This window comes from Nannizzia gypsea, genomic scaffold (assembly GCF_000150975.2).
Source record: "Nannizzia gypsea CBS 118893 supercont1.3 genomic scaffold, whole genome shotgun sequence".
NCBI classification, from domain to species: Eukaryota; Fungi; Ascomycota; class Eurotiomycetes; order Onygenales; family Arthrodermataceae; genus Nannizzia; species Nannizzia gypsea.
In genome coordinates, this window is record NW_003345199.1 from 2,379,991 (window position 1) to 2,403,872 (window position 23,882).

At 48.0% G+C, this 23,882-nt stretch overlaps 10 protein-coding genes and 1 non-coding gene across 11 annotated transcripts; 7 read left to right on the forward strand and 4 right to left on the reverse strand.

Annotated features, from left to right (window-relative positions):
- Positions 1–284: 284 nt before the first annotated feature.
- Positions 285–2,158, reverse strand: MGYG_04326 (GPI mannosyltransferase 4; the record flags this gene model as incomplete). Its single annotated transcript, XM_003174101.1, has 4 exons — positions 285–1,326; positions 1,387–1,514; positions 1,576–1,964; positions 2,050–2,158. 4 exons carry the CDS (start codon positions 2,156–2,158, stop codon positions 285–287), a joined length of 1,668 nt encoding a protein of 555 aa, XP_003174149.1.
- A 1,529-nt stretch (positions 2,159–3,687) lies between these two features.
- Positions 3,688–4,377, forward strand: MGYG_04327 (S-phase kinase-associated protein 1A; the record flags this gene model as incomplete). Its single annotated transcript, XM_003174102.1, has 4 exons — positions 3,688–3,751; positions 3,814–3,899; positions 3,961–4,131; positions 4,204–4,377. The coding sequence occupies 4 exons, from the start codon at positions 3,688–3,690 to the stop codon at positions 4,375–4,377; spliced, it is 495 nt and encodes a 164-aa protein (XP_003174150.1).
- An 869-nt stretch (positions 4,378–5,246) lies between these two features.
- On the reverse strand, positions 5,247–5,785 carry MGYG_04328 (hypothetical protein; the record flags this gene model as incomplete). The annotated part of the gene is made up of 3 exons (XM_003174103.1): positions 5,247–5,379; positions 5,600–5,700; positions 5,732–5,785. 3 exons carry the CDS (start codon positions 5,783–5,785, stop codon positions 5,247–5,249), a joined length of 288 nt encoding a protein of 95 aa, XP_003174151.1.
- Positions 5,786–8,013: 2,228 nt separating this feature from the next.
- MGYG_04329 (leptomycin B resistance protein pmd1) lies at positions 8,014–12,063 on the forward strand (the record flags this gene model as incomplete). The annotated part of the gene is made up of 2 exons (XM_003174104.1): positions 8,014–8,355; positions 8,410–12,063. 2 exons carry the CDS (start codon positions 8,014–8,016, stop codon positions 12,061–12,063), a joined length of 3,996 nt encoding a protein of 1,331 aa, XP_003174152.1.
- An 864-nt stretch (positions 12,064–12,927) lies between these two features.
- Positions 12,928–13,188, forward strand: MGYG_04330 (hypothetical protein; the record flags this gene model as incomplete). Its single annotated transcript, XM_003174105.1, has 1 exon — positions 12,928–13,188. One exon carries the CDS (start codon positions 12,928–12,930, stop codon positions 13,186–13,188), a length of 261 nt encoding a protein of 86 aa, XP_003174153.1.
- A 2,098-nt stretch (positions 13,189–15,286) lies between these two features.
- Positions 15,287–17,050, forward strand: MGYG_04331 (hypothetical protein; the record flags this gene model as incomplete). The annotated part of the gene is made up of 6 exons (XM_003174106.1): positions 15,287–15,376; positions 15,539–15,596; positions 15,667–15,726; positions 15,788–16,168; positions 16,239–16,429; positions 16,487–17,050. The coding sequence occupies 6 exons, from the start codon at positions 15,287–15,289 to the stop codon at positions 17,048–17,050; spliced, it is 1,344 nt and encodes a 447-aa protein (XP_003174154.1).
- A 344-nt stretch (positions 17,051–17,394) lies between these two features.
- MGYG_04332 (hypothetical protein) lies at positions 17,395–18,099 on the reverse strand (the record flags this gene model as incomplete). The annotated part of the gene is made up of 1 exon (XM_003174107.1): positions 17,395–18,099. One exon carries the CDS (start codon positions 18,097–18,099, stop codon positions 17,395–17,397), a length of 705 nt encoding a protein of 234 aa, XP_003174155.1.
- Positions 18,100–18,858: 759 nt separating this feature from the next.
- MGYG_04333 (porphobilinogen deaminase) lies at positions 18,859–19,929 on the forward strand (the record flags this gene model as incomplete). Its single annotated transcript, XM_003174108.1, has 3 exons — positions 18,859–19,129; positions 19,198–19,488; positions 19,553–19,929. The coding sequence occupies 3 exons, from the start codon at positions 18,859–18,861 to the stop codon at positions 19,927–19,929; spliced, it is 939 nt and encodes a 312-aa protein (XP_003174156.1).
- Positions 19,930–20,499: 570 nt separating this feature from the next.
- On the reverse strand, positions 20,500–21,297 carry MGYG_04334 (alanyl-tRNA synthetase; the record flags this gene model as incomplete). Its single annotated transcript, XM_003174109.1, has 1 exon — positions 20,500–21,297. The coding sequence occupies one exon, from the start codon at positions 21,295–21,297 to the stop codon at positions 20,500–20,502; it is 798 nt and encodes a 265-aa protein (XP_003174157.1).
- Positions 21,298–21,636: 339 nt separating this feature from the next.
- On the forward strand, positions 21,637–21,741 carry MGYG_10541. The gene has a single exon. It is a non-coding gene; the product is annotated as a tRNA-Arg (tRNA).
- Positions 21,742–22,238: 497 nt separating this feature from the next.
- MGYG_04335 (hypothetical protein) lies at positions 22,239–23,672 on the forward strand (the record flags this gene model as incomplete). The annotated part of the gene is made up of 1 exon (XM_003174110.1): positions 22,239–23,672. The coding sequence occupies one exon, from the start codon at positions 22,239–22,241 to the stop codon at positions 23,670–23,672; it is 1,434 nt and encodes a 477-aa protein (XP_003174158.1).
- Between the last annotated feature and the right edge of the window lie 210 nt (positions 23,673–23,882).

A 23,882-nucleotide genomic window follows, 5' to 3' on the forward strand; every position in this document is an offset into this window, starting at 1 on the left:
TTTACCTTCTCTGGCCTTTACTTCCTTTACTTTTCCTGCTGCTGGACTTTTCTTCACTCCTTACTGGGTTAAAGAAATAGGCAAAACATGTATCCTAACTACGTAACCAAACCAACGATAATTGTGTTCTTCCACATCCTCGTCTAGTCTTATTCGTAAGAATACGCCTGTAGGATTATATTCAATACTTTTATTTTTCTTTTGAATAAAATTAAAATAAAACACTAGTGGTAGTATGTAGGTCTAGTGAAAGATGCATGCTATGGTATACTATACTATGCTAACTATGCTAAACAAGGCCTCGTAACCAGCCAGATAACCAACCCATACCTACCGAAAACCCGTTCCACCGCCCCCCATAACCCATCGTCGCCCGGATCAAAGTCATCCATGTTAACGTGTCTATCATACTGCCATAGCTTATGCAGCCGTATCTCTCGCACCGGCCCACCAGCAGCACTCTCATCCTCCCCTCCATCCGGAACAACAAACTGATCCAGATACGAAGCCGATCGCGGCGCAACAAGAAGCGTCATGTCCCCTCCTTCCACCCTCACTTTAGGCAGGCCATGATGGAACTCAAACGGGTTAGAATCAGACGTGCAGCGCGGCACGCTCGAGATCGTCCTGTTAAGGAAATCTCCCCTCGACATGCCCTTGAGGTCATGCGTGGTTATGCTGAATGCGTTGGTGCTGCTGCCGTCTCCTACCAGCCAGTAGGGAGGGGAGTATGTTTTCCACCACAGCACTGAGACGTTGACTGTTGGTTCGGAAGGTGGGAGGGACTCGGATAGAAGTGTTGGTATATGTAGTTGTGCTGGAACTACTCCGCCCTGGTGGTATATGCCCATTAATGCGCCGAGGGTGCAGTTGAATACTATCCAGGCGGCTAGGAAGGTACGTGACTTGGGCGGTTTGAAGCATGTGAGTAGTAAGGGGACGCAAGGGAGCAGGAAGCGTGCTTCCTGGTGTGGGAAGAGGGAGATGATTAATGCGCCGAACAGAGCGGAGTATGCGCGTGTGTTGCGCGTGTGGAAGGTGGGTGATACCATGCCCCTGGTGAAGAGGGACCAGAGGGAAACGAGGTATGCTGGGCCCAGGAGTAAGGGGAGGTTGACTAGGAGGTGGTTGTAGCGTGGATGGAGGCCGTGGGAGGCCAGGTTTGAGGTGTCTGAGTTGTAGAGGAGGTTGTTTAGTGGTGTTATGGTAGGGTTTCTGATGAAGGTGGAGAAGGAGTCCGGGAGGGTGTAGAAGGTCGTGTCTATGGCGACTGCGAAGAAGGAGAATAGCAGGCTGAAGAACGCGAGGGATATTAAAGAAAGTGGTCTATCTGGCGTTAGTATATGGATGTATAGATGTAATAGAGATAGATGGTGGGACACGCACTTGTTAATGAAATGAGGCACCAGTTGCAGTGCGGGTATCATGATAAAAGCGGGAAAAGTGATCCTGTTGAACACGCCCATGACGGCCACGAGTGCGAGAAGAGCACAAGTAAACACCGACGACCGATGCTAAAGCAGTCAATCAATATCAATCCCTTTTTGTTTTCAATAATTATCAAGGGAGACCTACTTTATTCTCGACAATACGCTGAATCAGGACTAGACTCCAGAGTACCAGTAGTGTCTCCAGCGAATTCGAAAAGGCATGCGTCTGGTACGTCCATGTCACGTAGCAACTGGCGACCAGCACGACGGCCTGCCTCCTGCGCCGCGGATTCGGCACCAGCTCATGTATGGCCCAGTCCTCGAGTATGAGACTGAGCAGGAACATGGTCAGGCGCAGGACATGGTATACCAGCTGCGGCGGCGGGTTGGGGCGGTCGTTGCCCGTCTCTGCCCAGAGCCACTTGAGCAGCGTCATGGGCAGGCCGTAGACGAGCCATAGCGGGAAGATGCTGCGTATCGGCGTGGAAGAGGTGAACTCCCATGTCAGATGCGAGGGATATGAAAACAGCCGGCCTAGATAACGGTTGGTTAGTTAGTAAATCGGACTGGCAGGTTTAAGTGGGGAGGGAAAGAAAAGTAGCAGTAGTAGTTAACTAACCGGCGAAGAGCTCGGGGCCCTGGAAGTTCTCGTCTGGGTGGATGTAGCTTGGGCAGAGGGCGAGGTAGACGCGCACCAGGAGGAGAAGAAGATACGTCCTCCTCCACATGGCGTCTAATGCGTCTATCCGGCTGTCCGTCGGACTGTCTGGCTGTCTAGAGAAGAGTCTGCGGGCGCATGAGAGGGACTGGCATTGTCTGTCTGGCGCATGCGGTCAAGCCACGGCAGGTTCACTAGCTGGCTAGCTACAGCTGGGAGATGCGGCTGTGCAGTTAGCAGGACATGCTTGGACAGGAGAAGCCAGACAAGGGAGCAGGAGAAGAGACGAAAGGGACAAAAAGGAGAAGAAAGAGGACGTGAAAGGAGAGAGAAAAGATGGAAGAAGAAAGGAAGAAGAGAACTCCTTTCAAGATGCCAGAAGATGGATACGAACAGCCAATGACAAGGGCAGCTCACATCAGATTGCAAGGAGGAAGCTTTTCAACGGAGATCGAGGAGATGCTTGGAAGGGGAGCTTAGGCAGTAGAACTAGTTGAGCAGGACGGGTTTTAAGGTGTTTTGAGGCGGCGTCTTGGTTATTTACATGCTTGATCCCTGGTGGTTACGGAGTAGAGAAGAGAGAAGAAGACAAAGGAGCGTCATCTGCCAAAGGACAGGCGAGTCGACCACTCGAAGGCTGCTTTGGCTATCGTGACCATCTTGACTGTCGCTGATTAGTTGGTTGTTTACAGTCTGGAAGACTAAGAAAGCTAGTCCTGGTGTTGAAGATCCGTCTCTTGGAGAAGTACTCCGTGGTGGTTAAGCACTTGGTGTTTATATAGGGAGTAGGGGCAAGGGGTAGGGGGCACCTGGACAGTCAAGGGCTTGTCTCGAGATATCTGATCCTGGCAGACACTTACTCCATGGCTCTCTCTCTACCTGTGATCTTCTTATCCATATATAAGCCTACTAACTCTTCAATACCCTATTCTACTAATATCTATGTATCTCCTTGATCTAGATAACTAGCTGCAATGACGTTGGAGGCTCTCTTCACTTTACCAGCAGGCAGTTAAGTAGTAACTTCACTGTCACTAACTAATTGCCTCCTCCTCTTCTTCCATCATCTTCCATCCACTTCTTCTCCTCCATCTTCTATCATCATCGTCATCTACTTCGTCCTCTTCCTCTCTTCTTCTTCTATCGTCATCGACTTCTTCCCACTTATAAAGAAAAGTCCCATCACGTGACTGCTACTTTCCGCCTTTTCTCTTCTTTCTTAGGCTTCAACTTCCACTTCCACTTCTGCCTCTGCTTCTTCTTCTGCTTCTTCTTCTACGACTTCAACTCGACTTCAGCTTCATCAAACAAAAAACAACAACGGCAACGCTTAACAAACAACCAATCAACAAAGCTGCTGGCTGCTGCCTCTACTCTGGACTGCTGCCTTGTCAACCCGCCCTTGTCGCTGGCTCTATTTAAGCACAGGGTACGCCGCTCCAAAGACCTCGTTTCTCCCAGCTCTTCCGACCCCTCCACAACAGCATAGCTAGCTTCATTACCCAGCATAAAGGCGCGCATCTCTCTGACTGCTTCGGCTAGGACACATAACTCTTCTACACTACCAAAACCTCCTTCTTCTTTTCTCTCGGTTCAACCATGGCTGCTACTGCGACCAACAAGATCACCTTGACCAGCTCCGATGGGGTTGAAGTCACCATCGGTAGGCGCCCTTGCTACTCCGGCGCCAGGCAACCGCCTCCACTAACTAACTCATGACTGCAGAACGCCAGGTAGCTGAGCGCTCCATCCTGATCAAGAACATGCTCGAGGATCTCGGCGACTCCGGCGAAGCTATTCCTATTCCCAACGTGCGTCTACCTCTTATTCATTCCTTCCCCGTACATAGCTAATAATAAATATGATGTACAGGTCAATGAGTCTGTTCTCAAGAAAGTCATCGAGTGGTGTGAGCACCACAAGGGCGACCCTCCAAGCACCGGTGATGATGACGTCGACTCCCGCCGCAAGACCACCGACATTGACGAGTGGGATCAGAAGTTCATGCAGGTCGATCAGGAGATGCTCTTTGAAATCATTCTCGTTAGTTCTCCTTTTCTTCTTCTTCTACACTTTCTCATTTCCGACTTGATGCGCAGAGCTAATGCTGGATAGGCTGCGAACTACCTTGACATCAAGGCCCTGCTTGACGTCGGCTGCAAGACCGTCGCAAACATGATCAAGGGCAAGTCCCCCGAGGAGATTCGCAAGACCTTCAACATCCAGAACGACTTCACTCCAGAGGAAGAGGACCAGATCCGCCGTGAGAACGAGTGGGCCGAAGAGTAAGCTTGCCTCCTTGCCCTCCCTACCTCCATCTTTCTACTGGATCTATCAAGCTAACAACACCTAGCCGCTAAACAATTCACTACTTATCCCCTTACACGATGTCTACGCGACCATGAGCCTATCACTCAAAAAGACGTTCCATCTCATCTTTACTCTCCGACGACACAGTTCTTTTTTTTTTTACTCCGTCTTTATCTGTTGACGTTGTTCTGTTACTCTCTTTCTGTTCCCTCCACATTACACGAGAGGCGTTTGGGTTTACCCTTCTGTTCATACTCAACTTCTACCTCCTTTTATTTTTTCCTTCTTTCTGCCCCTTTCTTCCGTAGATCTGGGTTGGCTGCAGCATCATCATCATCATCATCGTCATCGTTATTCTTGTCGTTCTTGCTCTTGTTCAAGGGAAAAACTGGCAGGTACATTAGCTAGGGAAGCTACTCAGTTGCAATTTCTACTACAATACGTCATAGTATAATGCTTTTGCTTTTCCTTCTCTACAAATGTGGTCTAATATGCTATAAGTCCAATAAATGCACCAGGACCGAACAAATTTTAGCCACATGGAAAACATTTCCTTGTATTGCTTTTGTAACAACTATCCCTATCCTCATAACGTAACAGAACCCATTTTCATTGATCGTTCATCTTTTCCCATCTCGGAGTAAGCACTTGCTTGCTGCAACTTATGTATTGATTGTCGAAGGTAGAAGAGTCGGGATGTGAAATTGTGGGAGGCAAGTGAACGAGAAAGTGGGCAGGTAGGGTTGGAAATCGAGGAAAATGTCGGCAGCTGAGAGAAATCGTTTAGATTCCGAGACGGGTCTTGCGCCAGTGTCTTCGCTTGGCGTTGTATCTAGTAGAGAAGCAGATTAGTTTGTAGTTCTCAACAGGCCAAGTGGTGGTTTCGCGGATGCATCTGTGAGAATATGCTTGCGTTCTGGTCTGTGTTCGTTGAGCTTGATCGATGTCCTGTCGCGGGGTATATAGAAGTCGACGTCGTAGCTCAAGTCTCATGATATCCCCATTCGATATACCGTGGGAATCTGAATATCCTCATCACATCAACGAAAATCGGCGCACTCCCACTTCCGTAGATCTCGATATTCCACCCCGCGACTGTTGTGGTTCAAATCCTCGATTCGTCCCTTCCACACGCACGCACACACGCACACACGCACTCATCCACGAAACCACCAGAACATCACAGCAAAGAGCATCCTACCTGATGGTATTGCCAGTTCTCAACCGAATCCACTGTGGGATAGGTCTGTTCTGCTTCTGGGCTTTGGCAAGCTTCTGCTTGGTGCGGAAGGACTTTTGGCTCTGTAGCGAATTCAGTCAGCATCGGTACAGCTTCATAACGCAATCCTGATATTTCCTCCATCAGCTCCAACCAACTTACAGGCATCTTGACGGTGTTTCGTGAACTGTCGCGTCCTTGGATATGTTGAGCGTTGCGACGTGAAGTTTTCTGTGGTCAGGGAATTGTAAAAGAAAGAAGTTTTGTGTGAAGTGGGCTTGGCTCGCTTGGCTGGTTTAGGATGTCACGTGGTTGGTCGTCTCGATCGACTTCGCTTCGGGAAGTTTTGTTAACGACGACCGACCAAGACGCTACGAGAACCAGCAACCAACAACCAACACCATGTACTCCGTATACTCCATAGAGGCAGATAATAGAAAAGCCCCTGAATGTTGGACTGTTCCTGATCAGGAGGTGTGCATGGGTTGTGAGCTCTCAGTTCCGATTTTACCCATGGTGACTTGACGCCAGAGGATGAGACGTGAGGATGACGGACTGTCTCTCGCCGTCGACAGACTCATGATGAGTCTTCGTTTGAGTTGGGAGTTGGCTGGGGATCCTGATTGTTGATGCCTGATTGACTCAGAGCGATGCATGAGACCCCTTCCAGACAGGAAGGATTGGGCGGCTGAAATACCACGGAACGCTTCAATCGTCCGTATCCGTGAAATCCTCCCAGCATTCCATTACAGAGTACTCCGTACATCCCTTACAAATATAACGCATCTGATATGTATGCTTGCTCATCTCGGTAAACGACTAAACGAGGTACAAGAGCGTCATCGAAAAGCTTGACTAAATAAATATTTTTAGATCAATTTATGTAAGTACCGTCGCCGCCACGACACCTCCCGGCGCTGCAGTTCAGTCCAGCATTTCCTCGAAGCGGTCAAACCAAGCAAGCCTGAAATGCGCTTGGACGGAGCTCCTGAGCTTCAGCCGACTTCAAAACGGATGCGTCATGGAGGTGGATCAGGGGGAAAGGGTTTAGGAGTCCGCTTCATTCTCTAAGCGAGCGGAGACCAAACCTGGCTTTAGCGCAGGAGCGCCAGCAGCCCACGAGGTAGCTCACTTTACTTAATTCCGTGCGATCAATTGGCTGTGAAATCTTGCAAGGCGGACTGATCTCCATACGAGCATTTATACGTGCAACTACCTTTGCGCTTCGATCCTGACAGTAGGAGCCAGTAACTATTTAAGGGGGAACAATGCCGAGAATCATCCCTCCGTATGGCGTATTCCGTATGGAATGGCAGGATTCCTATTCCTCAATCCAAGTCGAAGTACGGAGTAAGCCAGCGAAATGCAATTATGAAATCTGGTTGCCTAGACTCGGACATCGGATAGATTGATGCTGCGATGGTTAAGCAACTGGGTCCAATCTGGCTTTAAGCTTTTTACGCGGCTTTCAACATAATGTACGTGTATTAATTACTTCGCTGCCTGGCCATCCTGGAAACGTCGTCGACCTCCTGAAACTCACGTATAACAAATCCATCCATGCAAAGGAATGGGGTAGAAATGACTGGTAAGTCCGTCCGGTCATAAGCTCACCTATACGCCCCATGTCCTCAATTGAGATCGGGTTGCGATCAAATCATCTTATTCGCTGGCTCGTATTCAATCTGAGTCAACCGAGACTTTCGGAGTTGCATAACTTTTTTATGCCCGTGACAGTATCATTACATCCTGCACACACACCGACTATGAGCATTCAATGATGTAACTACGCAGCTTGTGCAACGAATGAGCGGTATTACGCTATGGGCGCCATCATACCGTGAGTGAGGGATGCAAGTGATAAGCGAGGAAGCTTCTGGCATGAAGCTACTTGACATCGCATGGCAGGCAACTAGCCAACCAGCTCTCTCGTATTTTTTGTTCATGGTTGGTACCGAAGGCATATCTTCGGATACTCCGTCTCCAAGCTCCGTGCAGGGGTGTGTTGGGTTCCAGAGTTCTACCACCACGGATATGGGGCTGCCCGGAGAATGAACCGCCCTGTTTAGCGCGGGTGGACCGGGTTTTTTTTTTCTGTTCAACGATATACATATATATAAAGAGGTCCAGCCGTTGCTCTCCTCCTTTGCTTGGCCGTGGATTCATCTTCAGTGCTTGTTTTGAACTCCCTTGTGGAATAATCGCCACAGTGCTGCCCTGTTTTACTCAGCATTCTTTGCACTAGAACAGTGCATCTTCAGCTATTTCAATTTATTTAATACCGTTGACCACCACATGGCCTGATTTACGGCACCTACCTCTTCCCTCTTCTGAAGGGGTGATACCGTATAATATTCATTACCTCTGTTTTATATTATAGGAAATATTTAATCAAGATGGGCGAACTGAGCGAGAAAAAGAATACCCCGGATGACCAAGTCAGCAAGCAGGAAAACCGAAATCCAGCCTCGTCGTCTTCGTCAACTACTGAGAAGGAAAAGGTGACTAAGAAGGGTGACACCGATGCTACTAAGGGCTCGACACCGGAGGATCTAGATGCTCTGCTTGCTCATCTACCCGAGAACGAACGGGAGGTTTTAAAGCAGCAGCTGGTCATCCCAGAAGTCAAGGCTACCTACGGAACACTATTTCGATATGCAACTAGGAATGATCTGATATTCCTCGCTATTGTTTCTTTAGCTTCTATTGCAGCTGGTGCTGCTCTCCCGCTTTTTACAGTACGTATAACCCTAAAGCTTGAAAGTTTAGTTTGATGGCTGACACTGTTATAGGTTCTATTCGGTTCGCTCGCAGGTACATTTCGAGATATTGCTCTCCAAAAGATCTCCTATGATGAGTTCAATAGTATATTAACGAGAAACTCCCTCTACTTCGTCTACCTTGGAATCGCCCAATTCATTCTCCTCTACGTATCCACCGTTGGATTCATCTATGTTGGTGAACATATCACTCAGAAGATACGCGCAAAATATCTCCATGCCATCCTACGCCAGAACATCGGTTTCTTCGATAAACTCGGAGCTGGAGAAGTCACCACCCGGATCACCGCAGACACAAACCTTATCCAAGATGGTATATCAGAGAAGGTCGGCTTGACCTTGACTGCCCTATCGACCTTCTTCAGTGCCTTTATTATCGGATATGTCAGATACTGGAAGCTTGCACTCATCTGCAGCTCGACCATCGTTGCGATGGTTCTAGTTATGGGCGTTATATCCAGATTCGTGGTCAAGTCCGGGAAGATGACCTTGATAAGCTATGGTGAAGGAGGTACCGTCGCGGAGGAAGTGATCAGTTCTATCAGAAATGCCACTGCCTTTGGAACTCAAGAGAAGCTTGCAAGGCAGTACGAGGTGCATTTGAAGGAAGCCAGAAAATGGGGCCGAAGACTCCAAATGATGCTAGGCATCATGTTTGGCTCCATGATGGCTATCATGTACTCGAACTATGGTCTTGGATTCTGGATGGGATCGCGCTTCCTCGTTAATGGTGAAACTGACCTCTCTGCAATCGTCAACATCCTCCTTGCAATCGTTATTGGATCATTCAGTATCGGAAACGTGGCTCCTAATACCCAGGCTTTTGCTTCCGCTATTTCTGCCGGCGCAAAGATCTTCGGCACCATCGATCGTGTTTCGGCAATCGACCCGGGTTCTGATGAGGGAGACACTATCGAAAAAGTGGAGGGAACCATTGAGTTCCGTGGCATTAAGCATATCTACCCATCTCGGCCCGAAGTTGTTGTAATGCAAGACATCAACTTAATTGTTCCCAAAGGCAAAACCACTGCTCTTGTTGGACCTTCAGGCTCCGGAAAGAGTACCGTCGTCGGCTTATTGGAGCGATTCTATAACCCGGTTTCTGGTTCCGTTCTTCTGGACGGTCGTGATATCAAGACCCTTAACCTCCGATGGCTGCGTCAGCAGATCTCGCTTGTGAGCCAGGAGCCCACATTATTCGGCACTACCATCTTTGAAAATATCCGGTTGGGCCTTATTGGCTCCCTAATGGAGCATGAATCCGAGGAGCAAATCAAGGTACGGATCGAAAACGCAGCCAAGGAGGCTAACGCCCATGACTTCATTACGGGGCTGCCAGAAGGCTATGAAACGGATGTCGGTCAGCGTGGTTTCCTTCTATCTGGTGGCCAGAAGCAGCGTATTGCTATTGCTCGTGCTATTGTGAGCGATCCTAAGATCCTGTTGCTTGATGAGGCCACCTCTGCTCTGGATACCAAATCTGAGGGTGTTGTCCAAGCTGCCCTTGATGCCGCGTCCCGAGGAAGAACTACGATCGTTATTGCCCATCGTCTGTCCACTATTAAGTCCGCCGATAACATTGTTGTCATTGTTGGTGGTCGCATCGCTGAACAGGGTACTCATGATGAGCTTGTCGATCTGAAAGGCACATATCTTCAACTGGTTGAGGCACAAAGGATTAACGAGGAGCGTGGAGACGAATCTGAAGATGAAGCCATGATCGAGAAGGAGAAGGAAATCTCACGCCAGATTTCCGTTCCGGCAAAGAGTGTTCACTCTGGAAAATACCCTGATGAAGATGTTGAAGCCAACCTCGGACGAATCGATACCAAGAAGTCTCTCTCAAGCGTTATACTGTCCCAAAGACGTGGCCAAGAAAAAGAAACCGAATACTCTCTCGGTACATTGATAAAATTCATCGCTAGCTTCAACAAGCCAGAGAGATTGATAATGCTCTGTGGTTTCTTCTTTGCCGTTCTCTCTGGTGCTGGACAGCCTGTTCAATCCGTCTTTTTCGCCAAGGGTATTACAACACTCTCTCTGCCACCTGCCTTGTATGGCAAACTGCGCCACGATGCCAATTTCTGGTCCCTGATGTTCCTGATGTTGGGTCTTGTTCAGCTTGTCACTCAATCTGCTCAAGGTGTCATCTTCGCTATGTGCTCTGAGAGCTTGATTTACCGAGCACGAAGTAAGTCCTTCCGTGCTATGCTTCGACAGGATATTGCATTCTTTGATCTCCCAGAGAACAGTACTGGCGCATTGACTTCCTTCCTATCAACTGAAACGAAACATCTTTCCGGTGTAAGTGGTGCCACTCTGGGAACAATTCTGATGGTTAGCACTACCCTCATCGTGGCTCTGACTGTGGCTCTTGCCTTTGGCTGGAAACTTGCCCTTGTTTGCATTTCCACTGTCCCTGTTCTTCTCCTCTGTGGATTCTATCGATTCTGGATCCTGGCACAATTTCAGAGCAGAGCGAAGAAAGCGTATGAGTCCTCTGCAAGCTATGCTTGTGAGGCCACCTCTTCCATCCGCACTGTTGCCTCTCTCACTAGAGAAAAGGGTGTAATGGAGATCTACGAGGGTCAACTTAATGATCAGGCCAAGAAGAGCTTGAGGTCCGTTGCCAAATCCTCGCTTCTATATGCTGCTTCGCAATCTTTCTCCTTTTTCTGTCTTGCTCTTGGCTTCTGGTATGGAGGTGGCCTTCTTGGCAAGGGAGAGTATAACGCTTTCCAATTTTTCTTGTGTATCTCCTGCGTTATCTTCGGCTCCCAGTCAGCTGGAATCGTCTTTTCGTTCTCTCCTGATATGGGTAAGGCAAAGAGCGCGGCTGCTGATTTCAAGAGGCTCTTTGACCGTGTGCCGACAATTGACATTGAGTCGCCTGATGGTGAAAAGCTTGATACAGTCGAAGGTACTATTGAGTTCCGTGATGTGCATTTCAGATATCCCACACGCCCGGAACAACCTGTTCTCCGTGGCCTTAACCTAACTGTCAAGCCTGGCCAATATATCGCATTGGTTGGACCAAGTGGATGCGGCAAGAGTACTACCATTGCTCTCATCGAACGATTCTACGACACATTATCTGGCGGTGTGTATATTGATGGGAAGGATATCTCGAGGCTTAACGTCAACTCTTACCGAAGCCACCTGGCACTCGTCAGCCAGGAACCAACTCTTTACCAAGGAACGATTCGGGACAATGTCCTCCTTGGGGTTGACAGGGATGATGTCCCCGACGAGCAAGTCTTTGCTGCCTGCAAGGCTGCCAACATTTATGACTTCATCATGTCCCTACCCGATGGCTTTGGCACTGTGGTCGGAAGCAAGGGAAGCATGTTGTCTGGTGGTCAGAAGCAACGTATTGCGATCGCCCGTGCTCTTATACGAGATCCAAAGGTTCTCCTCCTTGACGAGGCTACATCTGCACTAGACTCTGAATCTGAAAAGGTTGTTCAAGCTGCTCTTGACGCAGCTGCGAAGGGTCGAACGACTATCGCCGTTGCTCATCGTCTTAGCACTATTCAGAAGGCAGACGTCATTTATGTCTTCGACCAGGGCCGCATCGTTGAAAGCGGTACACATCACGAACTCCTTCAAAATAAGGGTCGATACTACGAATTGGTCCACATGCAGAGCCTCGAGAAAACTCACTAATGTTACACATATACCCTCCACTTGTTGTCTCCCCCCTATCTTCCATATTCTATTTTAATACCTTACCCCACTTCATTTCCCCATCTCCACAAAGCAAGCGGGAAAAGTTTCTGTCCATGCTTTTTCGGTACATATTATTATATCTCCCACCTCCTTGTACAGCTGGCCCCATTTACATATCTCACCCCCCTCTGTATATATGGACTGGACACGTTTGGCGTTTGGGTTTTAGTTTGAAGATCATAGTGGCGAAACAACGCCGTGGATGATCGCCTCTTTTTTTAGCCATCAGCATGCATATAGACCAATAATGAATCAAGACAGCATATGTTCTTTCTTGAAAAGCAACGTCAGCCTATCCTCCGCTCCTACGCTCAATTGGCTCTCTCCAGGCCTCCCCTCTCTACCAAGCTCGTATCTCAAAGCCCAGGCCGCTTTACCATTTGCACCTATTGAACTGTCCTGATACTCCGTGTGACATACGGCTGGGTTGATAAAGCCCTGATCTTTTCTACCTCCGTCCATCTGCATACACGGGATGAGTTCCTAGTTATGAATTTTAGAACAGGCTGGTGGTGCGATTGACCAATATCGGCTAACCTGGCCAGCCACCTCAGTCAATCAACCTGGCTTTGGAATTGAATTGCCTGCCCAAGATCAAGATCGGCACGAAGAGACTGTGAACCCCCCAGGCCTTGGAGTTGGGCTGTCATAGCAGGGACGCAGTGCTAGATATAAATAAGGCCTTTCGCATCCCATATCGATACTCCAGGAGTTCTTCCTATTGTCTTTTTCTACAACAACAACAACATCATACCTTTCACAGAGAATAATCTAGTTCACAGCAACCTTTCCTATATCAAAATGAAGTACACGATCTTCCTCGCTTTGGCTGCACTAGTCATCACTGTCAGCGCCAAATGTGACGGCACTCCAGATCCTACCTGGAGACATTCCGGCGATTGCCCGAACGGCCGTCAGGATGACGGAGCTTGTGAAGCAAGATGCCGAGGCGAAGGCTTTGGCTGTGGCGGCTGTGGAGGCTGGCTGTACGGGGATTGCTGGTGCTGCAGCAACGATTGTGTCAGCAAGTATGAGCGCCTTCTCCCAGGCACAGCCTATTAGTTTGAACCTTTTCGAGATCAGGACTCTGTACTAACCCATCGGAAGGCCATAAAAACTGAAAATGAGTTTCGGCCCTTTACGTACGAATATTTGGGCTACCGATTGATGATATCTTACGAATGTTTATGTTCAGATGTTGGAATGAAGCAGAGGGGCTTGAGGTTGGGCATCTGAGGCAGTGATCGCCTCGTTCCATTCTTTGTGTTGGAATATCCAAGTTCCCCAGGCAGTTAACTAGTAATTGACCCATTGCAATCAATCTATTGTCTCATGAACTTCATCTTTCCATATATGTTCTGGACTGCTGGGCTTGTTGATATGATATAGAAAACCCCTAGGCCTAAGAGTGGAGTCTTGCGGCGACAGGGGAGCTGAGCTTAAATACTTAAAAATAAACTCTCACGTGATTTAAGTCACGTGAAATTTCACTGCCGAGACGGTAGCCGCCGGGCTTTAATTGCGCGTATCTTGACGTCGAGGACCATCGATATCAACCTTCGCGTCAACGTACTGCACTGAGCTCTATTGGTCAAGTATCATTGCTCAGTAGGTGGTTGTCAACCTACGTTTTATATTTAAGTTACTTTTTTAATATTCAATCCGCTAGTATCGTGTCTATCCCCATTATGCCTGAATTCCACCCTCACTCCTTCGCACCATCCTCGGCTAAAACGTCACCCCTCTCCGTTATCTGTGGCGTATACGTCAACGGCGTAATGCGATACAGGCTGATAATGACCTAGCTGCAGGCTAAACAACCCTGGCCCTTTTTATACCGACCCAAGAAATTTCACCGTTTGTCGGGAGCCATCCCCTTTTTGAGGATGGAATCTGACTTGATCACGAGCCGTCCATATTCTATAGGATCTAAAGTTCTATCTAGAGCTATGTTGATTTGAACGGGTTTCAAGTGAGGGATGCCTAGAGATACCCGTTCCGAAGTATCTCAAGATATTCATTATATTGAGATACACATTGCTGAGCACATTTAGCTCTCTCTCTACGCCAATCTTTGGTATAACCCCGCGAAACGATAGGGTCTATCGTAGGTATCTATCTGTTCTTCTCTAATTACTTCCTCGTCGTCGATGCTATCCACGTGCTGTCTCGGTTGACAACCTGTTCAAACGCTGAACAACCAAATCCAAAAGCTTCCGTGGAAAATTTGGATGGCCACTCAATATTACTCTAGGAGCCATGGATGTGGCCTGCTCATGTGTATCACTATCAGCAAAAAAGGGGTTTTGCAAGCCCAGGGATGTTGCTCCGCCATTGCTTCTGCCTGGGGCTGCATGGTTGATTGATTTGCAACAACTTAATGAGTAGATATTTCCGTACCAGCATATGTTGCTGCAGATAGGGATTCCTTCGCCTATCACTTGAAGCCGTCAATGCACAGCTGAAGGAAATTAAACCAAGCGTGATGCGACAAGCCATTAAAGCGACAAGGTAATATTTCCGCCTGTTCTGTTACTGTATTTATATTCTGTTCTCATCAAGGCCGTTATGTGCTCTTTTTGACAGAAGAACATAAATGCCCTTTACTTAAAAAGAAATGTGATGATTCTGGGTTCCGGTTTCTTCCCTCTCCTGCCAAGGCAGTTACTAGTCAATGTTAGTAATGCAGCCATGCGGGCTACGCATCCCTTTGACAATTTTGATACGTCCCTGAGTTCTTCGTGTTACCTTCTTGTGTTACCTTCTGTCTTTGGAGGGCCTTAGTTCGAATATCCCTTACACCCGGCAACTACAGAGTGCTTGATGGCTATTTTTGTTGAAGGTGCATTACGTCAACTTTCAAATACTCAAAGCCTTGCTATCAAATGGGAAGTTTTATAGCTTCATATCAATGAGGAAAATATAAAAAAAAAAATATAATTGCTTTTGTCCGTACCTAAAGGAATACGAGACATTACAATCCCCGTTCAAAGCTGATATCAGTAACTCTAGTCTAATTTTTGTGATAGGCCGGATCTCAATTTCGAGACCTGCCCTCCAAGACGGCTGTTTTCTCACTGAACGTTCAACTTCTTGTTGAACTTCAGGGCCCGGAACTTGCAACCCGTTGCTTAATTACAGCGACTGCGAGCGCCAAAAAATGTTGAAAATGCATTCCAAACCATGGCTGCTGGAGGCGCGCTCTTCGGAGGCGTTTATCATTCTGGTTGTCTCGATTGCTATCTTTGTGGTAAGTAAAACCAGCACGGACTGGGAGTATTTGGGGGCGCCGTTAAAGGATGCTATTCTAACGGTCTTATAGGATATATTTCTTTACAGCATGGTATGAGACGGTGACACCACCGATTACCCACTGAGGCGCTTCGTGCCTGATATTTACAGTGCGTTCTAGATTGTGCCTATCATTCCGAAAGCCCTTGTTGACCGTATCGGAGTATCGCCTGACGATGGTGCGTACAGAGCATTATATGCAATTCCTCCCATCGTTTTGATAATTGACATATTAACCCGTTTATATAGCCCAAAGCTGGATGTCAATACTACTAGCTGCTTATGGAGGAACTCTCCTGCTGGGATCCCGTACGTCTATACCGTGCCTCATTATTCTTAACGCCAACTGTTAACGGGAAAATAACTGCAGCAATCTTCGGGTATATTGCGGATCGCACCAGATCACCAAAAGGCCCATTCATCGCCGGCCTTGTCGCTCTCGCGCTCTCAACGGCCCTTTTCATGCTTGCTAGGTCTCCTATCCTATTTTTGATTGCTAGAGGTCTCCAAGGGTTTTCCGGTGCTGCCGTTTGGGTTGCCGGACTGACGCTTGTCGTTGATACCGTGGACGAGGAGAGAGTAGGAGAGGCCATGGGATACACTACCATGGGCTTGAGCCTTGGGTCTCTATTAGGCCCGGCAGCGGGGGGAGTTTTGTATGACAAGCTCGGTTTCTATGGAGCTTTCTATGTGCCGATTGGATTGATCATTTTGGATGTTATCTTGCGGGTTGTCTTGATTGAGCCTAAAGGTATGTCTTTGCATATATCCCGTTGATTTTGTTATTTATGGATATGACGGCTGACATTAAATGTTCTCAGCTGCGAGAGAGTGGAAAGGAATGGAAAGCGACGAACGCTCACCGTTACTGCAACCCCCGGCACCCACTGCCAACGACTCGGACAAGCCAAAATCCACATTTCAACTATTCTACTTGCTGGGCAAACGACGTCTGCTTGTAGCTTTGTTAGCCGGCCTAGTTGGTGCCATTACCTTCTCTGCATTTGAAACAGTAAGGCGATCTCCTCTTCACTACTTAGAAACATGACCGCTTACCAGCCGCTCTTAGACACTTCCTCTCTTCCTCATCGAGTCTTTCCGCTGGTCTTCCAGTAGCATAGGATTGGTGTTTTTCATCATGTCTATCCCCGGCATGGCAGGCGCCCTTGTTGGAAAGGTAGTTGACAGATGTGGGCCACGAGTTTCTGCCACGGTTTCTTTCACCATTGCGGCTGCGACCTTGGTCCCGCTTCGCTTCGTTAAGCACCCTGTCATAGCAGAATATTCTCTGATGATTAGTCTCCTGGCGATAAACGGCTTAGCAATCTCCGCGTCTTCCCTTGCCGCGATGTCAGAAGTGTTTGAAGTCGTTTATTCTCCTCAAAGCGGCGGTGCTTCAAGCAATGCCAACCCCGTGGCCCAGGGGTATGCCCTATATAACATGGCATTTGCTGGCGGACAGCTACTCGGTCCCATTATAGGAGGTTTTCTCAAGGCTCGTTTTGGATGGGATACCATGACTCTGGTTATTGCTTTGGTGACGGGTGCTACTGCTATTATCAGTGCTCTCTTTGCCGGAGAACAGCCACCAAGTGACGAAATTATCGGCCCGGAGGAGGTAACAGTTGCATAGAATGCCTCGAAACTGCAAATATGCTTCAACATTCTATCTAAAAGTCGGACAGTTAGAAAAGTAGATGTAAGATACGTGCTTGGTGATTTTTCTTCATTTACATATTTAACTAGTTATTTAGTAGTTATACATAATAACTAGCTGCGAGATGAAAATCTTGTCAATCTCCAAATCATTTAAGTCTACGAAGGCTCCTGTTTATGCACGTTATGTCGGGTGACACCGATTATATTCACGGCCAGCAATGAATCTGTAGACAATCCTTTTCTTGGAACTTAGTACACTTTCATCCGGCTAGCATAAAGGAGGCCCTGCTCGGCCCGTCCCGAGAGAAACTATAATAACTACATGTTCACAGCCTGCTCGACAGATGGCTCGAGAGAGGGATTATGCTCGGGATAGAGGCCTGCGAGCGGCGGACAGTCTCTCGGGTCTGGATAGAATACCGCGCCCGACTCCTTCAGCACCTCTACCTTTTCTTCCATTGTGAGACACATCCTAAGCTTCCCAGCTTCAAAGACTTTCTCGGGTATCATCTCTAAAGCCCAAACACCACCCTTCTCCACTACCTCCCTGTATTCGTCAGACTCGAGGTTTCTCGCACTTGGATGCTCGTCGATTCCTGGCCATGCAAAAAACCACTTTATTTCATCATCGTATTCCTCGCTCATCGGGTCCATGGCGTTAAATATAGCAAGATGACTTCGCCAATGCCTTGCCCCTAATTTCAAGAGTAGACGACAAAACCGGTCTTCTGCTGCTTGACTCTGGAGGCGTTCCTTTGGTGGTGCGAATCTGTCAAATCCAAGGAATCTCAGATCAACTATGTCTGCCCCTCCCTTTGCGATTATAGAATTTTTTCTAGCTTCGCCTTTGGGCCCTTTTGACGGATAGCCATGGATAAGGTAGCCATCCAGCGAGTAGCAAGATGTGCGTCTCGTGTATTCATCTGACGGAGGCCGCCAGCAGCTCGGGCCTGGTGGAGGTGCAGGAAGGTATTTGAAGTCAAGGGGCTCCGGCTGCTGAGCGGAAGAGAAAACTGAGCCCATTGCTTTGTGTTTCTGGTGGCTTCCTGAACTAGTTAACTAGCGAGCGTACTGTTGCTAACTGCAGTGTACAGATAGCTATGCAGGTAGAAGAGGACAGATGGTGTTATGTTGGGAAAGCTGTTGCCTAGCCACACATTTTATATCAACCGTCCTACAATGGTATGTAGTTGACAAGTTTAACATTGTTAAGATACCAGGCCTGTCTGAAGTAATATCTATTTGATAAAGGACCCTAAGGTTTTAAGTTAAGATATAATATTTCAAGTATAACTGCGAGAAATTTATAGGTGAAAAGGCAGGAATATATTTCTTGTCGGAGCCTGTTTCAACATCATAAGAATGTTAAATTCCTGATACTACTTCGTGCTCTCCTTCGAAAAGGGGCTGTCATAGGGGGTAGTCTGGATGTTGTAGTTATTGAGGTCGCTGATCAAATATTAACCTACAGGTTAACTAGCTAGTCTTTTCTTGGTGGTTAGAGACATCAGCCTCCTACAAAGCACAGCAACGAACAGGCTCAACGATCAACTCTAGCCAACTATGTTCTCTGCATGCTTTAATTTGACAGACATAACCAATATAACATCCTAATATCACCATGGATGATGCCGGAAGAGAGCGTCACGTGTTTAACCCTTGCCGTGGGTCCTCGATTTTACTTCCCGGAGTCAAAAACTGTCAAGTATTTAACAGCCGCAAAAGTTCAGAGGAGCAAGCACTTATAACCACCTAGGTATTCCTCGACAGCACGACGTCGCCATGGCAGAGACAGAAGCTTCAGTGGCCAGCCTGCCATTGCGGATTGGCACGCGAAGATCCAACCTAGCCGTGATCCAAGCTAAGACTATCCGAAGCCAACTAGAGAAGATTGCACCAGAGCATACTTTTGAAATTGAAGCCCTTCATACCCTTGGAGATAAAGACCAAAATAGTGCTCTTTATAACTTTGGTGCAAAGGATCTATGGACAACAGAGCTAGAGGAATTACTGACTTCGGGCAAGCTGGATATTGTTGTGCATTGTCTTAAAGGTAAGCTCTTCAAAACGCTCCGTTCAAATCCGAATACAAGAAAATAGTTTTAACTAACCCTCCGCCAGATATGCCAACGCAGCTCCCCGATAGTTGTGACTTGGCTGCTATTCCCCTCCGTGATGATCCCCGTGATGCCTTAGTTATCAAAGCTGGTCTACCATATACAAGCTTACAAACACTGCCTGAAGGTGCAATTGTTGGTACCTCTTCGGTGCGTCGTTCTGCGCAGCTTCGTCGTCTATTTCCGCATCTACGTTTTATGAATATACGTGGCAATGTTGAAACCCGCCTAGCAAAGCTTGATGATCCAAAAAGCGAGTATATCTGTATAGTAATGTCTGCCTGCGGACTTGAACGTGTGGGACTTGCTTATCGGATCAACCAACGGCTTGGCTCTAAACGGTGGGATTCTACATGCAGTTGGCCAAGGTGCAATTGGCCTTGAAGTTAGGAAAGGTGATGCCAAAATCTTGCGTTTAACAGACCAATTACTGGACCATAAATCTAGCCTCGCATGCCTTGCTGAGCGTTCTCTGATGCGCACGCTTGAGGGTGGCTGCAGTGTCCCCATTGGCGTTGAAACAGAGTGGATTGATAAACCGGACGCAACCCTGAGAATAAGAGCAATCGTTGTTAGTATCGATGGCACTCAAAGTGTTGAAGATACAACTGATACAGTGGTGCATACCAAAGAAGAAGCCACTGCGCTGGGACAAGAATTAGCCGCAAGACTACTAGAGGCCGGTGCCGCTGCCATTTTGAAGGATATCAATACCAACCGGCCCCCCAAAGATTAACAACATTATATTAATTATGTGTATAGAGAAATAATAGCCATTTAGATTCAGGGTAGGGCCCGAAGAACTTGTTTTGCATGCAGATGATACAAGGATTGGCATTGCCACTAACTATAGCTGCTATAGTCAGATCAGTTGCTTTCTTCGATCTCATATATACACTGCGGACCTGAACGGCGACAGGAAGGGCAGAGAATTGCAGTGGGTAGAGATACCAGTGCAGTTAAGGTTAAGACATACCTCAACACCTGTTCGACCTAATATATACATCACTCATTAGGATTTAACGAAGGACCTATATACTGAGGATTAAGGTATGATATCCAACGTAGGCGAGATCACGGGAAAGTTTCAGTTCAAAAGGCAGAAGAAATATAAAGCGGTTACATGATAGTGAGAGTGAGCATATTGACGCTTTCTATCCTTTAGATGCCCAGCAGTATAGGCCATACAGAAGGACTTCATCTTCTAAAGATCTATGAACACCCGCTATATACAGCAGAAAAATCTCAGCCCAGCCATCTATTCTTCTAAATCTATTCCGTCTATGTATTCCTATGTATCCTTTTGTCAAACCACAGTATAACTGACCCGAGAAGTGCCCTTGCTCCGAGAAATCTTCTTCACGGTCGTTTGTCCACATAGATCCGTTGTATCAACATGAGTACCACCACATGGATACACCTCTGCCCCTACTATATTGACCACCCTAGACTTCTCGCCCGGAGGCACCAGGGTAGGATCTGGTATCAGTCTCTCCAGCCCCCTAGAGCGGAAATCATCTTCATCCCACCACTCTATCTCAACTGGCATGGCAGCAGCAATGAACTCATCGACCTTCGCCTGTATAGACGGCTTCCACTTCCCCTCGATAAGACCCTGGAACTCACAAGCCGCCGAGTCAGGGAAATGCGATGCCTTCAGCTCGTTGAATCCCTCCACCTCCTTTTCCACGAGATGCTTGACTGCGGCGCCTAGAACATGGCCGGCAGTGTGCAGCCGCGAGTAGAAAAGACGCTTTTCCACATCAATTTCCTGCTGTACAGTCTCGCCAACCGCGAAGGGAGATGAGCTGAAGCGCCCAAAGTGGAGTACCTGGCCGTCCTGAAGGGCGTCCGTCCTAACCGAGGCTACGGTGAAAGAAGAGCCAGAGGGAGAAGTGATAGTCCCTATGTCTGAAGGCTGGCCGCCGCCTTGAGGGTGGAAGATGGTCTTTTCAGTGACTACCACATGGTCTTCTTCGCTGCCTTGCTTGAAGAGCTGGCGGTTGGCTTCCTCGAGTGCAGCGAATGGCCGTACTGCAGTCACAAGTGATTGGAGGGTATACAGCTTTGCATTGTGCTGGAAGGCGAGAAATGTGCGGGCCATCGGCTTCAAAAATGCTGGCTTGAAGGGATGGAAGGATGAGATATGTTTCTTGAGTTCCGCCGTTTGAAGTTAGGAAGTATCTATCTGGAAAATCGATAGTGAGTCAACGTTGATGTTATAACCAGTGTTAACAAAGTAGTGGAGCAAATAGCTAACACTAACTAATTAAAATAGAACATTAGTTACTTAGTTAACTAGCTAACAAATTAACAAATTAAGTATATTAACAGCATTAGCTACGGTATGCAGAGCTCTTCTATGATGGTTAACTGTAAAAGTGGTGAAAAAGGTAAAGGTGAAAGACGATGAGAAGTCAGCGGTAATGCTAGGATTCAACGGGGCCGCGTGGCCTAATGGTTAAGGCGCTGGTTTTCGGCGACGCTTGCTGTAATAAGTAAGCCTCAGCTCACCAGAGACTTGTGTGTTCGAATCACACCGTGGTCGGTTTCTTTTTTTGTTCCTTCTTTTTTTTCCATCTTGATATTTATGTCCGTGTATCTTCTTCGACAGTGGGATCGAAAGCAGCTGGGTCGGCTACATATAACCCGAGGAGAAGGTGAGAAGTAAAAGTAAGGCGATGAAGATGGAGCGTGGCTGGGGACATCAAGGGTTCATTCCAAGGCAGACAAGACGCTCTGCACAGCCATCACGGTCGGCCAGCGGTCACTCAGGCATCGGCGGCTACTTAACTGACCGACCGACCGACTGACCAACGTGAAAGAGAGACACGATATCCTCGAGTTTGGTTGTGAAATAAACAGTTATACGTTATGAGTCCCTTTGACTTGTCCCGTAACTAGCTGACAACTGAACACTTGACGAAGCCCATCTGTCAGCGGGCTCCTTCAGCTTTCAAGCAGCGAACTTGCGCAAGAAGAGAAGAGAGAAGCAGAGCAATATTCCCATTCTCCAAGAAGAAGACCAAGCTGGTAATAAAGATAATGTCCCATATCCGCCACTGTCCAGAGTTCCAACTCGCCCGGTCTGATTCCAAAAACCCAGCGACGACCTGTCAAGGGCTGACAGCCGATGGCCGAAGGTGTCGACGGACGGTGATAGCTGCTGCATCATCGAGCAAGCAAGATGTCCTGCAGAGAGGAAGAGACAGTGGCAGGGAAGATGATACCACGATAGAGACGCCGGGCGGCTTGTTTTGCTGGCAGCACAAGAGTCAGGGTGAAACATTGTCGGTTTCGAGGCCGAGGACGTCAAGGCTAAAGCCGCGATCCAGCTTGGACACGCTCATTGAACGTGTGGGCGTGTTGTCTGTTGATGAAGTGCATTCTGTACGTGGCAGTACGGCTGTCTCAGGGATTAATGTTGATCGAAACCCAACCTCTGGGCATCGTTTGGATGGCTCGGTTAGAAGGACTGAGCAGGTGGCTGGAGTAGCTACTCTGCATGTTCCAAAGGCGCCAAAGAAGAAATCGAAGCAGCGGATGAAGTTTGTCTGTTTCTTCACCCCCATGGACAGCGATGATGAACACCATCCTGTGCCTAGAAGGAGTTCGCATGCTCGGCCCATACCACATCCAGGCGACCCGGTTCCGCAGCCTCTGCCACATAGCGGACGTCGACATGCAAGATCTGGTCATGAACGGGGCTCGCGTCATAGGTCTGACCTGGCAGAGTACACACCACCCAAGAGGAAACAACTTCCACCCACCGTCGAGGAGCCTTCGCTATCCAACAACCAACCGTTACGTCCATCGATTTCCAACAAACGTGGCCCATCTCAAACGGAGTACCTTCTCTCCTGGATTCCATCAAGTTTGTCGCCAGAAACAACTTCAAAACTACTACAAAAGCTCGCGGAGCCTCTCTCATCCGCTGAAGAGGCGGGCTATATCTACATATACTGCGTGACACCCAGTGACTCACAGCCCCAGGCAGACGAGACTGCCTCTTTAATACCGTCCTCGTCTGATAGAAATGATGCTAGAAGAAGGCGAACAAGCGATATCATGTCCTCTGCAGGCATCGCTCCCACATCCCAAATCACAAGACATGACCCAGCTGGCAGACGGACCGCAAACACCATAACCCTGAAGATAGGGCGTGCAGTCAACGTCTGTCGTCGATTGACCCAGCAATGCTCTCATAATCTCACGCTTATCCGATACTATCCTTACCATCCCTCGTCTGGAGCTGCCTCATTGGAGCTTCCACAGAAGGCTCCAAACGTGCATAGGCTAGAGAGATTAGTGCATCTTGAACTCACTGATATACGAGTTAAACCTGGCAAGCCGTGCGGGGAGTGTGGGAGGAAACACCAGGAGTATTTCGAGGTGGAGGCCAGTAAGGAACAGCTCAAGAGAGTGGATGAGTGTGTTAGGAGGTGGGTTGAATATAGCCGGCTCAACCCAAGGAGCTGATAAATCAGGCGCTGTATCTCGTATATAATACCGTGTTTCTCATGCATTCAGAGCATCCTAAACACGAGCTCGAAGTGGGGATATATTATAACAATTATTAATATTGCATACATGCACCCCAGATGTAGCCGCAGTATAAGAACACTTAGGTACTCCACGGGCCCATCCAGTATACCAACATCTACCAACCTCAGAACCAACCATACAAAG